Raw genomic sequence first — 17,397 nt, 5'->3', positions numbered from 1 at the left:
ATCTGTGTAGCAAGTCGCTTGTTATCGCTGGCAAGCGGATTAAAACAAATGCTAACAGCCGTAATGAGCAACCACAAAGAGCATAGCTATCATTGTTGGGGTAGGAGGGGGTCGACTTTCGACTCCCTACCATCGTTCAAGATGTCCCCTTCTTACGAATTACGATGCTACGAATATAATGCAATATAACTGCTTTTAGATACAGCCGAGTTGAATGAGCTTTGATAAGCATTTTGGCCATAAATCAGGCGCATCGTAGACTTCGCCTAGGGATAGCCCAAGGTGGGTGTCTGATCTTGCAAGCTACTCCAATTTGTTTCGACACCTCATTGTATCGCAGTCTTGTGATGTTTTGAAACCATGAAAATATTAATAAACCTGATTGATTGATTGGTTGAGCAATATTGATCGACAGTAATTTGCTCTGCGCGAGGATGACACGCAAAATCGTCCACCATGTTTTGAGAAACTTGAGGGAATTCGGAATGTAATGGGCGTCAAATTGCTAGTGTCTTGCTTCGTCAATCGCATCGGATTAGGGATATGGCCATTATACTCGTTTATATAGCTTACATCTTATCACAAATTAGAATGACTCTGGCAATCAAGACTCGGTCCTAACAAGAAAGCTCGGACAGGTGCGACATCTCGCGGGCACAGAAAAGTTGACATTCGGGCGTAAGTCGAAAATGAATGCCACTAACGGCGGTTTTTTTCTAGATTTGGTGACGCCATTCCTCAGTGTTCCCCAAGTCTACTCACGTATTTCAGCCGCTTACCACTTTATGCGATCAATTTTCCAATTTTCCATAATATCAATTCATCATTGATGATATCGTTGGTATATCGTCATTTTGACGTTGTTAGTTCAGTTCAATTGTAGATTCCGCCCATTTGGTATCGTGCTGTGATGAGCGGTGTAATCATTCTACACCGGAAAGATCGTCTCAAGTAAGATGCGAGGTGTAAATTAGGAACAAAGATGCGGAACCGCCACAGACAGTTGGATATATCCTTCATAGGTGCGCGGTCTGACGTGAAAGAGGTTTTCGATTTTAATGGGAGTCTGTTTCGATAGCATGTTGGAATTAGATGGTCAGTAAGTGATGGAATCAGAAGTCGAAAGTTTGTAGTCTAATCTAATTTTATTGAATTCGTCCTATCATATTGATGTGAAATGACAATTCTTTTGTTTGTTGTAGACGTGACATGGAGTGTTTATGCAGTTTTTCTGCCATTTAGGGATTATTCAGAAGGTCTAAATTTCTCTGAAATAATACTGAGATGGGTTTAGATTAACCCCTTAGATGAGCTTTGAACGTTGTCAAATAGTCAAATACATTGTTTTGTTTCTTGACCTTGGGCTTTTCAAATCTGCCTCACGTGAATGAGCTTGGACTATTTATATGGGTATAGGGCTGATGAACTCCACCCTAACTACCAAATACACCATCTCACAGTATTGGTATGAGAATCTACAATGTACTGCAGTGCGGCTAAGGTCACAATAATATTAGAGGGCTGGTATGGTCTGCTGATTGGGTTCAATGCTGATGTATAGATTTTGATTGTGATGGTTATTGTAAACTATGTAAAAATACCTCATTGCATAAATGACGATAATGCTTTCTCTGTGACTGTGGATATCACATGAATCTTTATATTTGTATACTATCAGTGTATCATATTTGGGCCTTTATAGTTCGTTGTGCTGAGCATGGTAACATCTATCAATTTGAGAGTAGATTGTACCACTAATAATAATCATTCACCGACACTGACAAAACTCTACTTACAGCTTCTTTCTAATCTATTTTGGTATGTCAAAATTTTACCTAACTGTAATTATTTGCTCATTATCCAATATGTATGGTAGCAGATAAAGTCAGAGCTGATGGCACAGGCTCCGTGGCAATTTGAAAGGGCTGCATTGAATTCCATAAACATTGTGCTATACATTGGACTGTAATGTAGGCTACCTCTGTGATAGGCTATTCTGTGTAATTTCATTTTTTGAAACTAAATACCTTGGAAACAGCATTGTAACTCTGCTCCACAGTATCCTTATGTGGACATGGATATCGGTAAATTATTCATGCTCACACCATCATTCTGCTCCTTTGTAACATATCCATATCACAAGGACATCCTTGTTTGACTGCATGATATTATCTATAATCACAATGTTTTTACATGTTTCATGCCAATTTCTCCGCATGGTCAGGAATTCCTCGTGTATGCTACAGTACAATTTGCTGTATATAATAACACAAGACCTACCGTCTACCGTTTTCCAGTAGGCTGTACTTGAAGCGAATAATATGATACTTTGTTTGAATGTTTAGAACCGCTGTTCTTAAACTGTCTGGCGCGCCCCCTTGGGGCTGACATCAACTGAATATTTTTTCGCGCTCCGCATGATTTACCTCCATTTCATTGTTATTGCTGTGTCTATAGTCCGAATTTCATATTTGAGAATTATCAGATCAACTGCAATAACCTTCCATATCATCATACTAGCCGTTGGGATTGCCAGCATTCTGGTTGCGTTTTGTGATATGACAAGGGGGCGAGAAATCTTTCACTATTATAAAGCGGGGCGTGTCTAAAAAAGTTTGAGAACCACTGTTTTAGAGCAATTGGGTGTGTATTGAGAATTTGAAAACTGCCATTATCATCACTTGCTCTACTATAGTTGTTTATATTAATAGAGATCAAATGTTAACAGTGCTTTGTTTATGCATAAACATCTCAAATCTATCCAGATAACTCGACTTTTAACGAATATTCGATAAATTTATTTGATCCAATATAGAGAATATAGAGATCAAGGGCTATATGAACAGTTGAACACCTTGCCTCAACACCTTCATTATTGTGTTATGTTATGTTATGAATTTGTTCACCACAGGCAGCGATACAGGCTTGCATAGCTCAGTGTTGTAGTATTCGGCTATTCATGTCACAATTCGCCGCTAATCTTGAATAATGGCCCACATTTTGTTCTACCGTGCAATATCACCAAGAGCTCAAAATCACGATTTTCCTATTTTTATAGAAAATTAGTTATCAGTGACACATCAAACAATTTGGTCCTATATTGTAAGTTTCCAAAATATCCGCCCGAAAATGGACAGCGACGGAGATGATTGTTTTTCGGAATCCGAAACTGATATGCCGCGAATGGTAAGTGTATGGCATATCTGACGTTATTATTTATTGATGTGAAAGTATGCCGGTTTTTCAACTAAGAATTGCAAATAGATCAAACATGGAATACATGAACGGATGAGATACAGATGCATGGCGTAGGTACAAAATTGCGAGATGAAGCTGCAGGGAAGTGATAGGCCAATCGATTACACTGCAACTACGTTGCAAACATAGTAGTTACATGCAAACTGGCTGTGTTGACCTGTGTCGGATCCGATTTTGCTGCTTGACAAGACTGGAACTGCGTGGCAGTTCGTATTTCAATGTGTGAAATCTGCCGCAAGAGATCAACTGCGCAACGTTTGGAGGGCTTTAGTGTTGCTATTCTATTGGGCATACAAGTCAACCCATCGTACATGCATAACTATATAAACTAAGCAACGTTTGGTGGGATAGAATGGTGCTATTCCATTGGGCATACAAATCAACCCATCATTCCTATATATAAAGCAATACAAGCTAAATGCGAGTGACAATATGAATATGAGCATCTGAGCTTGTCAGCTTAACACTACTAGACCGTGTGCGATAATAGTTGACCAAGTTTGCAGGATTTTGTATGGTACGGACACCAATTACATATTTGTCTATGACTGGGGACATGTGAGTACTAATGTAACTTCTGACCAGAAAAGAAAATATTGAGTGAATTAGAAATATGTCGAATTTTATAAGTAATACTAATGATGAACACTTGAGAACATGTTTAATATCTGACCACCTCAACTCCAGAGCACCCAGTGGTGGTTGACATACCGCATCTAAGGCTCACAAATCATTCTAGACCAAATTACTGTGTTGTGTATGGTGAATTTGAACGAATCATAATTAAATTGAAAATCAGTCATGGTTTCATTCCATTTTCAGAGCACATCGCCGCAACGGAACATGTTTGTAATGGACCGGGCAGACATGGATACAGAAGACGAAACTATTCAACACGAAACAGTAAGTCATGTCAAGATGATTTGCGTTAGTTATCCTGCACAATTGGTGATGGTTGGGGATACTAAATTTAAAATCTCTGTATTATGCAATAAATAAGCCTGATGTCAATAGGGTCCTTGAAAGTATGTTCATTACCCCATTCATAGATTCCACGAATTCAATGATTTCTTAAATCGACAAGTCGTGGAGTGTACTATAGAATTTTCTCAGCTTTGCGTTGGCAATTGCTTTAAAAAATTGAAAAAGATCTGCTGAAGACATTTTCATTTTCCAACAGAATGTAAATTTGAGAGACATCATCAATTCATCACGGTCAACATACCCCCAGAGTATGAAATATTGGTTTATTATCTCAATATGCACGATAATCATGTACTGTAATAATGCACTGTAACAGAAAATGGGGGTAAAGATTTCACTTGTAAAGCTGAATAATGTTAACTAATTATTTGAATTCAAAATACGTAATGACCATATGTGCATTCGATTATATTGCAATTATAGCCTAGCCATATTTTGTGTGGAATTCTTGTTATGTACAATACATACAGGGAACGGATGGTCTCGTATATTTTGTGTTTTGGTTGTTGTACATATGCAGGTTGGGAGAATGGAATTGTCATGTTTTGGCCAGATGATAATTTTGTTATTCATCCCGATTGGTGTCAAATGCAAATTGAGATGGTGACATAGCTAGTCCAATAACATTCACACATATGTTCCCGGTTAGGCATTTTAACAAATTCAGGCAAACATATATATCTTGTGAGTTGTGATATACGGTATGCCGATGTGATATGATTGTTATAAATTACTGCTTAGTGATATGTCGTGACCTCATTCTGACTTTTGAACCCTGAGTTAAATGGCATGGGAAATATATTATTTCCATTGTAATTTGATTTCTGTATAGGTCTTCAGCAATGTGTTTCCTATTCCTGCAATTCACTGCATTTTGTTGAATTTGGTATGGTTTCAGCCAATTGTGGCATGCTCATTACCTCCATTACCAATACTATTGCATCACTGTCATCCTGCCATGGCAATAAGTTGCCGGTCTGGGAGCGATATTGCATTGTGATTGCAAAGCATGAATTACACAATATTGTTCTTTGGAGGTGCGGCTGCATTATAGGTACAATAATTGTAGATTTGCCCTTTTAAAAACCTTGTCCCATGTTGACTAAACCTCTGACAACTCTGATATTAAACCATTATCATGTGAGCCTTTCAGAAACTTGTAGCTATTTCTTTTGAATCACGAGCCATATAATATTCAATTCCTTGTATTCCGAGCTTGAGTCGGATGTACAATATTGTTTTCTATAGGATTTCCAAATTGCTGCAAACACTATTTATATGCAGTGACACTACGATAGTTTAGCTTTAGACTGATTGTGTTAGCAGATGTACCCGCAAGAATTTTTGAATTAGCGCATCAAACTTCTTATACAGCATAGGAAGAATAACACACCCAAACAATTCTGTTAACATCGCACAAGGGGATACCTAAGTGTGGGCTAGTTTCAACTATAGTTCATCTTGGTGCATTTCTTGTGCTGTGATAATCGTTTTCAGTCTCTAGATCAATCCATATCAATATTCTGGCTGCACAGTAGGTGGCCATTGCATGGATGTAAGCTGAATGTTATGGTTCATTTTGTACTCTGCCTTTCCAGAATAGCATTTTGCAAATGGTAATAAACCCCCGCATTCCAAGTATAAGGTATGAGCCATGAGGTTTGATTTTTTGTATCGATAAGACTCCTAAATGGTACACTGTATGTTGATTGATTGGATGGCTTTGCTCCTAGCTTATAGAATGGAGTTTAGAAAATTAGTCTCTTGATTCTACTCTGTCTGGTGCCGTTGCTGGGTTGCAGGATATTGCCGAGAGGTCTATGGTTTTGTCACCTTTTGTGCTACCAGGAAAGATGTTTGGCAGTTATAATCTGATGATTACTTGATCCCCGAAAGGTGCTGTTCTTTGGCATGAGTGTCTCTTGTGCTAGGAAGAGTGGAAAATATTATTGTATTTATGTCCATTTTCGGTGTCTGCATTTTATTTTCGATTTCATTTCAATATTTTTTAAGACAGCTATTTTAAGCATCGCAGGAATAATGGTGCTGGCAGCGGGCACCCCATAATTTGAAAGACTCGTGCTGCATCAAATCTATTTTTTTCTCTAATTTGGAAAGTTGACGGATAGTACAGCGCAGTGTTTCATAACCCATGACAATAGGTATGGAGATTTGATTTTGACTTTGCACAAAGCCTGGTAGGAATTCAGCAGTCTTTTTCTGTGCCAGTAGATCTGAAGGTACTTGCAGTTCTACCAGTAATGCTTACGGAATGAAATCATGGCAAGTTGTCAAATTCAGCATGGTCGTAATCAATCCGTATCTCACAAAGCCTATCAATCTCCATAACATGGAATGAAAAGTGAAAATGTATTCAATAATGACCCCCTATTGAAGTTGCATTTTTAAAAACGCCACTTGTGATTTACGCATCATCATTTCCACCATTACAGAATAGCGATTCACTCGAGCCGGGATTGACTGAAGCCACTACGATGGAGACTTTGACGAATAAAGACATTGGGAGTATGTCAACAAACCACAGCACAAGTGCCTATTTCGGAACCGCCGGATTCACGACGTCCATGTACAGTCCGACTTCGAAAATTCGCTATTCGACCGACTCCATTATATCGGTTGACGAACCAATCCCGGTAACGAAAAGTTTTAGCGAAGCGTATAAAGAAGAAAAAAGCGCCTGTACAAAGCATTTCGATACGTGGTCGGAACACGAGCAGGTTGGTTTAGCGCTGCTGTTCCTTATTTTACCTCCTCGGCACACAATGAGTCAAGTGCTGCGTCTACCTACAATCTACATATAACTCTTAGGTTTATGGCTTATGATTGCTGTTCTATCGCATAGGGATAAGCTGAAGGATATGGCACTAATAATGTTAATTGTTCAAACACTGCAACTTCAGCTTATTTACCAAATAACTTTTGTATGAAGTCATAGGAGTATCCTTTGACCCCATTTACATGTAGTTTGGTCCAAAAAGTTGCAGTCTTTCTAGGAACTGCTAAATCCATTCATTGTCTGCTCGCACTTTGTTTAAGTATATGTCAATAGAAAGGATAGATGGATTCATTTGTTTGTCCCACCAGTAAAAGTCCGGTATGGGCCAGGATGGCGACGAGGGGTCGTTAGGCCTTAGTACACAGTCTGCACCTGTAGGAGTACGTACAGTCGTACACTCGTACAGTGTTTGCATATCACAAAATCACAGTGTAAAATAAATAAGAAACCCAACAACAAATACTGTGCACGCAAAACTGTTCATTTTGGATACAACACGAGATCTGCACAAACCAATACACGTTACACACACAATGCAACATTCCCAGTTTAATATAAATATGCGGGAATAATTTTAAATAGTATCATAATTATACTGTAAGTATGCAGTAGAATTAAGTTGTGAATGTTTTCGTATCTTGGAAAGACTGATAGATCAACTCTAGTTGAATATCGGTATGAAAAGACAACTGAAATATTTCGCAAAGCAGTACATTTCAAATATAGTTGCTTATCCAGTAGAGAGGCGATTACATTTCATTTCTCTCGCCAATGTTAATTTTGTTGCATTTGTTTGGTACTACAAAGTGGTCTGTTGTTCGCTTGCGCAGAGTTTTGTGGTAAGGTTCTGTCAAAAGCCCTTGATCTCGTAATGCGTTTGATCCGCGCTCGAATTGAATATCATGAATTGTTGCGATTTACGTATAATAGCGATATACGGAAGTAATTGAACCGATTGCGACGTTCCTGGTCCGCATCTGTCCATTTTGATACTTATATTTCAGTTATTAGGTGATGAGAGAGTCAATTCATTACTGAATGGTGCAATGCCATTTTCAATGCACTTGGTTCTAGTTTTTAGTAGCCTGCTATTGTCGTCTGTCAATATGATTATAATATCTATAGCATCGATTATTGATATTTTCTCTACTGTTTGATACGCTCTTCATTGTGCTGAATGATTTTATGTTTTGCGACAGGTTGATTTTGTAACGCATTTATTATCACGTATGTGCCATCACCAGCACGGCCAAATCAATTCATTTCTGAAGCCCATGCTACAGAGAGATTTCATAACCGCACTTCCAGGTCAGTACCCCGTGTGACATAGATCGAAACGATACCATCTTTCCGATATCGCTTTGCAGGCCGGGGCATGCCGCATGTGGCCGAAAATATTTTAACTTACCTTGACGCCAAGTCGCTATGCGCCGCGGAGCTTGTGTGTCACACATGGTATCGGGTCATTCAAGAAGGAATGCTTTGGAAAAGGCTAATTGAGAGAAACGTCCGGACCGATTCTTTATGGAAGGGGTTGTCGGAAAGAATGGGCTGGTACGAATACAATGGATCTTTTGAAGTGAAACATTTGTACACAATTCCTTAGTCAGTGTCTTGAGGCCTCTGTCACCTGCGTCTGATGGCAGTCGCGTCATTGAAATAGGATAGTCACCGTTTCAACCGCTTTGGCGTTCTATTTACAGATGTGAAACTGATAAGATTTTCCTATTCTCGCAAAGTTACTGCCCCTTGAATATCCGATATCATAATATTGCTGTCATACCTCCAGTTTAGTTAATCGATAGCATGGATTTGAACTTGAACAAACAGTATTTATTTGATAATTTAATCATATTAGGGCTAAGATGTTGACTTGCTGACTGTGAATATGGATTAGGACTTGGGCATGTTATTTTGTGTCAATTTGATTTCCATGGGTCAATTACCAAATTTATATTACATAGAGGATATCGGTATATCTGATTGCAGTCCCTTTGACATTGTTTAGCGGATCAATGCCATATCCTAACATGATTTCAACATTGGATTTTATGTGTTTCGGATATTGACCATATCGATGATGATGTTTGTTGACAGAAGTCTGGCGTTGCTGACGTACACCCTTTCAATGTCGTTTGTGCTCAACTGCTGATGCTCATTCACACTGCCTTAGTAATGTGAGAATAGTGACACGTGTATGCAACCAGATATCGTTAACAATAACAACATTGCAACGTTGGTGTAATAATGTAACGACAATGACGCCTGTTGTTGAAATGTTATCAAGAGTGACGTGACTTAGCAGCTCCAATGTGACATAAAACTTATCACAATGCCTTTAAAAACTATATCCCGCAGGCTTGCCACTGGTACCACCAGACTTGAACGACTAGATAATTCTAGTATTTTGAGTCGTCTAATTAGGGCAAAATGTGTGTAATCTAATCATAATTCAATTTTTGAAATGTTTCTTTGCTCAAATCTAAATTCTGATCTGACTATTGGTTTCATTCAAAATGCTAGTGGGTTGTTCAAAAATAACTTTTTTTCCGCATTCCGACGATTCACGGATTATATTGTTAGGTTGCCTGAAAAAGTGCTGCCCACCAAATTTGGCATGATTCCAACCAGTAATAGATGACGCAGTGCCAATTGAAATTCTTAATTTAAATAAATTATGTTGTCGACTCCAAAAAATTGTAAAGCTGTCTAAAAGAACGATGTACACTAGGGTTGTCCAAAATTTGGAAAATCTTAAAAATGCTCCGTGATTGTGTCTCATTCTATTATAGATGGTTACAATTTTTGCTCAATTCCAACTTGTAGAAGCGAAGGTATTGCGGTTGAAAGCTTTAAATTTACAAGGATAGCATTGACAGCGGGAAAACCCAGAATTATTGATGAAAAACTCAAACAACTTCGCATCTACGGGTTGGAATTACGTCAAATATGTCTTGCGTCGTTTTCGTAGACAACTCGACAATTTCATGAGGCTTGCAGTAAAATAAAAATATAATAGTAAATTTTGTTTATAATAAAAAACTATTATTTGGCTCTGCGTCGGCTTCGACTAGTTGGAATTGAGCCAAATTTGGTGTGCAACGTTTTTAGGCAACCTAACAATTTATCCAGTTGATCTGGGAAAAAAGTTATTTTTGAACAAACCCTACTGTGCTGGCATTTGCTATTATCATGCAAGCTTATGGGAAGAAACTCTAATTTGATATGAACTGAGCTTCATTCAATGTGGAAGGTTCCGCGAATTCATTGATTCTAGTTCTAATGTAATTTCGAAAACAATTGTGTGACTATAGTTCTGGTTTTAATCTAATTTGAAAAAAAAACTGTATCTATATTTCAAATTCTAATGTAATTTAAAAAATCTGTCTAGTTGTAATGATAATCTAATTTAGAAATGCTGAAAATATTTGCTAATGGGATGGTTGTAATTGTAAATGTTGCTTGAAACTTTTGCAGGTCGCAGTTTTTATTCAAAGGCATTCCGGGACAGCCAGCGCCCGATTCCTATTTTCGAGGCTTGTATCCTCAAATAATCCAGGCTATAGAGGTAAATCGCCCTTGGGCCGTGCAATGTTGCCAAATCCGTTTTCTAAACATCGGAATCGTATTCAGAAAATCGAACACAATTGGCGGCTAGGGCGGCATCGGCTAGAAAAGATCCAGTGTCGCAGCGAAAATAGCAAGGGCGTCTACTGTCTGCAGTACGACGACGACAAAATAGTTTCCGGCCTGCGCGATAACACGATCAAAATGTGGAACCGGAAAAGTCTCGAAAACGTCAAGGTACGAAGAAATATTACGACTTTGTAATTGTTCTCTTTGCTGATTGTAATATGCCGGCTGCCCGTGTTGGTATGGTTCTAATGCTTTGTGTATTTGCTAACGGAATTCAATTCTATTGAATGTGTTTTTAGTGATTCTTTGGTTGTTTTAGCGCTGCCGTTGAACTTTACTGGGTAGATAGGGATCGACTGTGATTGTGATTTCAGCCCACCTGTCTGTCGGACACTGGCCCTTTCCACCAGACCTATGTTGTCGCAGCATGAACAAATTACTATGAAGTTTATTTCGTCCTATTTTCTTCATGTTCCCAATATCGAAACTTGATGGTACACTCATCTTTAGTGCAAATATCCTAACCAGGAGTATATTTGGTTTTCTATACAGGTTTTGTGCTGACTGACATTCCTCCTTAGTGACTTGACATATAACAATATCCTATATTGTTCGAATTCGGTATTTCTAATATGAATCGATTGCATGTGAGTTGGGCCATCATTGCCAATTATAGGATGGAGATCCTTTTGGAAATGTATTCAATTTCCAGTGGATTTCGTGCTCCCTTGAGGGGTTCAAAGTGTCATGCTTATATACAATTAAATCTTATTCATTTGTCAAAAGGACTTTTCTCTTCACTCTTTCTCTTCCGCATACCGTTTGTGATGATCTGTAATTGTAACATTTTTTGTCATAAGTCCCTGTTTTGCTAATAACTATGGTAATGTTTTTGTAATAACAAGGAAACTAACTGGTGATGGGAATAGCTTCGGTTGTATTACCGGTAGGCTACATGTCATTAATTGTAATCAGGTGGAATTAGCTTGAAAACTGTGTGAAGTTTTTATTCAAAATGTTTTTCTTCACAAACATAATAGATAGGCGAAATTAGAAATAATCTGGTGTTTTTACGTTATTCTGGCCTTGGTAATTCATTTGTTGACATATTGCATGGAAGCTTGTGTTCTGTCTGTTCCCATATGCACATTGATATATGCGTGATTTATCGGGTTATTTTGAAGACTTGTGCGATGTATGCACAATCTACCAACTTTGAGACCGAGTCGCGTTAGCCTCGGGATGTTTATGGTGGCTGGTCGTCAGAATGCGGAGCAGCATTCTGACTGTTTTCGATATTACATGAATGCTGATACGAATAATTTGTTCGGTCGTACCGATACAAAGAAATAATTGCAATAAGTCGTTTGTTCTTGTGAGGATCCGATCACTTTCGAATCTGTCCGACTATGATTGTATGATATGAATGATAGTTGCTATGATATTGTCTGTCTACTTTTTAAAGCTGCTGTTATTTTTGTAGCTTGTTGATAAATTGCGCAATGTTATTGGTGATGAATTTATCGAGTGTTTTGTTTTGGCTGGTTGAACGGTTCTGTACCTTTGGCAGTCCAGATTCTGTCAATCACCAAGAAAATTTGACAGAGATCATGCTTTCTGCCTGAAAATGTCGGGTGAACAACTTGTTGCTTGGTGTATTCTCCTCGATATATCCAAATATCAGCGTCACATCTCATTGTGAACAAGTGATTATCGGAGCGCATTTGACACCTTCATTCAACCACGCTGCAGACATTATTTTGTTAGCTTTCCGAATATTTCTGGGGCCAAAACCTGACGATGTTCTTTGTTCTGAACTGAAGTATCTACGTTTTTTACGTTTTTTCCAGGTTCTAACGGGCCACACGGGTTCGGTGCTATGTCTCCAGTATGACGAAAGAGTTATTATAACGGGATCTTCCGATTCCACAGTGCGGTAAGTTAAATCATCACGGTTGTACGCCAGTGTTGGTACATCTGCTTTGATGGTGGCAGAATGGGTCGTGATTTTACAATTTCTTTTATCACAGGGTATGGGATATTCACACGGGAGACATGGTAAACACACTAGTCCATCATTGTGAAGCGGTTTTACATCTTAGATTTGCAGACGGCCTTATGGTGACTTGCTCGAAGGTATGTATATGTACAACATGATCTGGAGTATCCTGCTGCTATGATGTGTTGTAGATTTAGCATATCGCGTGTAGGGAATTGGTCCCATCCATAATTTAACAGCATGATTTTCGTATTTTTGGGTGGATTTTGACTTTTCGACAATGCGATAAATCAATTATTTATTTCGTGTTTCCCCGTTTGCCATGCAGCACAGTTGCGTTAATTGTGAAAGGTCCGATGAGGCGTGGGTATGGAAGTCCAATAATAAGGAATGTACCCATGCTAATTGTAAAGTACCATAGTGGTATGGATCTTAAGCATTGTGGCATACTTGACCAATATGTTTTTTAGGATCGGTCTATCGCCGTGTGGGACATGGTATCACCGGCGCAAATCGACATGCGTAGAGTTTTAGTTGGGCACAGGGCTGCTGTTAACGTGGTGGATTTTGATGACAAATACATTGTGTCTGCCTCGGGGGATCGTACAATCAAGGTACGTACGTTTTCTTTCAAAAAATTATAGTGATATAGTGACATGCGAGCGGTGTAGAAAATATATAGATCTCGTCGTCGATCTAAAATGTAACTTCGTGTTTGGAATGAACCTTTCCTGTCTGAGAGTGTCTTGCTCACCGAAAATGATGGAACTAGGTACGGTTGTTAAGAATTTACAGTTGTCAAGATAATTTACGGTTTTTAATTGTTTAGCTGATAATGCGCGTGAATGCAACTGACAATTTTCAGGCCGCTTTTTTGGTAAGACACATTGTGTTTGCAGGTGTGGAATACTTCTACTTGCGAATTTGTCCGTACTCTCAACGGTCACAAACGAGGAATCGCGTGTCTGCAGTACAGAGAGAGACTCGTGGTCAGCGGTTCTTCAGATAATACAATCAGGTAAGAATGGGAAGATGTGAAATCATATTTATTGTCTTTACACGATACAAAAATATACTTTCATGCATTTATTATTAAAATCTGACCGTATTCTCTGAGTGTTGGCCACGAATGGCAGTATAGCACACAGATTATGCACTGAATTATACAAAACAACTTTGGAGCTCCATCAATTCAAATGCAGCTGCGAGTTATTGTGATGTACTATGTGCTATGCTCATTCAGTTTCCACTGATATTAATAGTTTACCAATACTTGTAGGAATCCCTACGGCTACTCGAGCAATTCTAAAACAAAATCACAATTCCCTCCATGAAGTCAAGTCCATTTTGTGTCAGAAAGTGGCGTGTTTGGTCGCAAAGGTCCAGTGTGATCTAGCAACCTGAAATCGGCGACATGAACGTGTTCTTTCGTTTACTAATATAAGAAGAGCTTCTTGGAGGTACAGAACTTCAATGTATATTCATATTGAAATGGACCCGAATATTTTCGGCTGACACTCGTCAGGGGTAATCGTCAGCAACTAGTAGAGAATTGAAAAGAACATTGTATATTGTATTGTATATATATGATTGTTGATATACAATGTTCTTTCCAATTCTCTACTAGTTGCTGACGATTACCCCTGACGAGTGTCAGCCGAAAATATTCGGGTTCATTTCAATATGAATATACTATTTAATTTTACTAATATAACTGTATTTCGCCAACGCTATATACTGCCGTAAACCCTTATTCATAGAGTACAAGTAGATCTATAAACTTACCCGAGCGAACCTTTCAGACTCGCCTATCGTATCAGGTTGTCTTGACAACCGTTTTCGTCGGCTTGCTTTGAATAATAATGCACACCTCTCTCTTAGACTATGGGACATCGAATGCGGTGCTTGCCTACGGGTGCTAGAGGGCCACGAGGAGCTTGTGCGATGTATACGGTTTGATAACAAAAGAATTGTCAGCGGCGCTTATGACGGGTACGATACCTTGCGATCATTTTTGAACACAGATTTGACACGGCAATGATTTTCTTTGCGCAGGAAAATTAAAGTGTGGGATTTGCAGGCTGCGTTGGATCCGAGATCGCCTGCGGGCTCGCTATGCCTCAGAACACTTGTCGTGAGTATAGTAGTAGTAGTATATAGTTTCAATACTTCAACTCCAATGCTGGAGTCTCAAAAAGAAAATTGGTCTACCATATCTCAGCACATAAAAATCATGTTGCACACGGCTAGGAATATTCACCGAGCAAAATTTCTGTGCCGTAGCGATCGAGCCTCACAATGGTCAGAAAGCGCTATGAAATAGTTGTGGTCCAGAAATAGGAAATTATTTGTGACGACGTGGAACTGTCAATGTTTTCCTTCTTGGCGCAAAAACGAGTTTAAACTTTTCAACCCATAATTATTGCCTTGACTCGACTCAGAATCGAATCTCCCAAGTATTTGATTTTGCCCAGTCCTGTATACTAAACACTGAGAGCTTGACTGCAAAACTTTTGACTTGAATTGTGTCATAAATATTGATTGCAACATCCAGACCTATTGATTCCGACAATGGAAACTTTGGGGATTTAATTTTGAGTTGGTAAATAATGCAGCAATGCGACTAGATGCAAATAGATTGTCTCCTCTCCACGTGTGCGACTCTTGGTGTTTGGAGCACTTCCCAGTTACTGAATAAAACATACCGACTCTACAGGTCAAATTATATAGCGCGACAGCTGATTTCGAGATGGTCACTTGTGTTGCTAATTCAACTAAATTGACCATCATGGATTAGCTGCAGCAACTTGTCTTGATACCGTTGTTGTGGGTTGAGGGTTTAAATATCTCTGGGTTAAAAGTGATTTTTGGTTTCTACTTTGGATACTGTTTGCTTCCGTGGAAGACAGTGCCATGGTTTTAGCAGTAACTAGATCAACTCGGATTTTATTATTCCAGGAACACACCGGGCGAGTCTTTCGACTGCAATTCGATGAATTCCAAATAGTCAGCAGTTCTCACGATGATTCGATTTTGATATGGGACTTCTTGAACGTAGAAGACGAACCACACAAGTGAGACATTGATTTGTGTTATTGGAATCTATTTGATATCTGATCAACTGCGTTGACCAATTTCATTGCTTCACTTTCGACTCTCCTTGTACTGACTAGTTGCATTTCATGTTGCAGCTAAACTTACGGCACTTGTTTATTTCAGGAATCCGATCCCGCCATGAAATGGATAAGATCAGCAGGTGAAGTTGCTAACGACGGCATTGGCCGGTTTGGAAGCTTGCCCCCGTAACTGTAGTTTTCAAGTACCGCTAATACCAATTTCATCGCTCTTACTACTACACGAATATTTCAAAGCTTCTCACACACATCAGAACCAGTAATTCACGACACTACGCGTCTCACAAAGAACAAGCACTGAAAGATGGCTGACTTCAATTGATTAACAGAGCTTTCCAATACTCGACACTAACACCACGTTTATTTCGTTATCTTTTTCAAACTACATGGAAGGGCTTGTTCCCGTGTGTTTTTTACTTTGTGCCAAATTTCCAATTCGACCTGTTTCGAAAAGAAATTTTTGTCAGAATAACGACAGTTGGTGAGTGGCTTCGGCATATGTGAAATGAGGAGCGATGTCATTTCCTTATTTCCAAGTAACCGCCGGACTATTTCAGATTTGCTGTTGCTCTTAGAATGATTCTTGTATGTGTTTCTTCGTCAGTGGCGATTGCATTCTGGTAACCTTAATCTTCGTTTGTTCCTCTATTATTATTGTGTCACTCTTAGTTGCGAATTTTCATGATCAGTCAATGTTTAGTAATCCAACTCTTTCCGTTGTTTTGTCCGATTGTTTATTTTAGCTGAAGCGATTCTGATGACCGTCTTGCTTCATTGATTGTATCAGACGATCAACATTGGCATAGTGTACAGAGAAATAAATGATTGTGACTACATTGAAATTGGGTTCAAGTCTGGACTTTGGGTTTGAGGGATACGTAGAGAAAATGCCAGGGGTTATTAAGCAAGCAGTATCAATCATTCAGAATCAAAGATTGTATTTTTGTTTTATACTTTCCAAGGGTCACTGGCATATACTTAAGATGAAATCTCTGGATTGAGCGATATTTATTTGAAGTGGAGAAAATGCAACGGTTCATCAAGAAAAGACCCTATCGGTAATCCAGTGTTGGGATCAAGTCACTACCTTCGAGTCACGAGTCATTGCACATTTTGACTCGAGTCAAGTCAATCGATTTTCAAAGGTGACTCGAATCAAGTCAAGTCACTCGAATTTTGGAGGTGACTCGAGTCAAGTCAAGTCAAGTCACATTTCAAGTCAAGTTGCCTTTCGATGTATGTATGAGGCATGATCACGTCATTGCAATTTGCTAGCTGTCTGAAATACAGTTTGAGTGGTCATTGATTCCGAACCGATGAACGAATATAGAGTTAAATATACACGCAAGAAGGCGCTGTATCGCTCACATATACGTAGAACTGTTAAACTACGTAATTGCATAGCCTCAGTTTATAGTTACCAGCCAAAATAGGGAAACGAATTGATAAGATGTAATACGTTACCCATTTACAAATAGATATGATACCATTCGAGCCTGCGCCAATGGTTGAGGACTATATAAACTATATATTCGACTTCAATTTCAATAAAACAATCGGTTTGGTTAAGGTAAGATAAGAACAGAGAA

The 17,397-nt window shown here is 38.8% G+C and overlaps 1 protein-coding gene across 1 annotated transcript; it reads left to right on the top strand.

Annotated features, from left to right (window-relative positions):
* The first annotated feature begins 3,030 nt into the window (after window positions 1-3,030).
* Window positions 3,031-16,062, top strand: LOC145454795 (uncharacterized). The gene is made up of 15 exons (XM_080332780.1): window positions 3,031-3,186; window positions 4,081-4,161; window positions 6,696-6,980; window positions 8,239-8,347; window positions 8,407-8,593; window positions 10,517-10,607; window positions 10,673-10,843; window positions 12,526-12,611; window positions 12,706-12,811; window positions 13,145-13,288; window positions 13,574-13,692; window positions 14,556-14,666; window positions 14,730-14,808; window positions 15,633-15,748; window positions 15,894-16,062. Exons 1-15 carry the CDS (start codon window positions 3,130-3,132, stop codon window positions 15,910-15,912), a joined length of 1,761 nt encoding a protein of 586 aa, XP_080188906.1. The 5' UTR covers window positions 3,031-3,129; the 3' UTR covers window positions 15,913-16,062.
* The last annotated feature ends 1,335 nt before the right edge of the window (window positions 16,063-17,397 follow it).

This window comes from Botryllus schlosseri, chromosome 13 (assembly GCF_051294905.1).
Source record: "Botryllus schlosseri isolate E-star chromosome 13, Bs_hap1, whole genome shotgun sequence".
NCBI classification, from domain to species: Eukaryota; Metazoa; Chordata; class Ascidiacea; order Stolidobranchia; family Styelidae; genus Botryllus; species Botryllus schlosseri.
The sequence above is the reverse complement of the archived record's forward strand: the minus strand, read 5'-3'. Positions and strand labels throughout refer to the sequence as shown.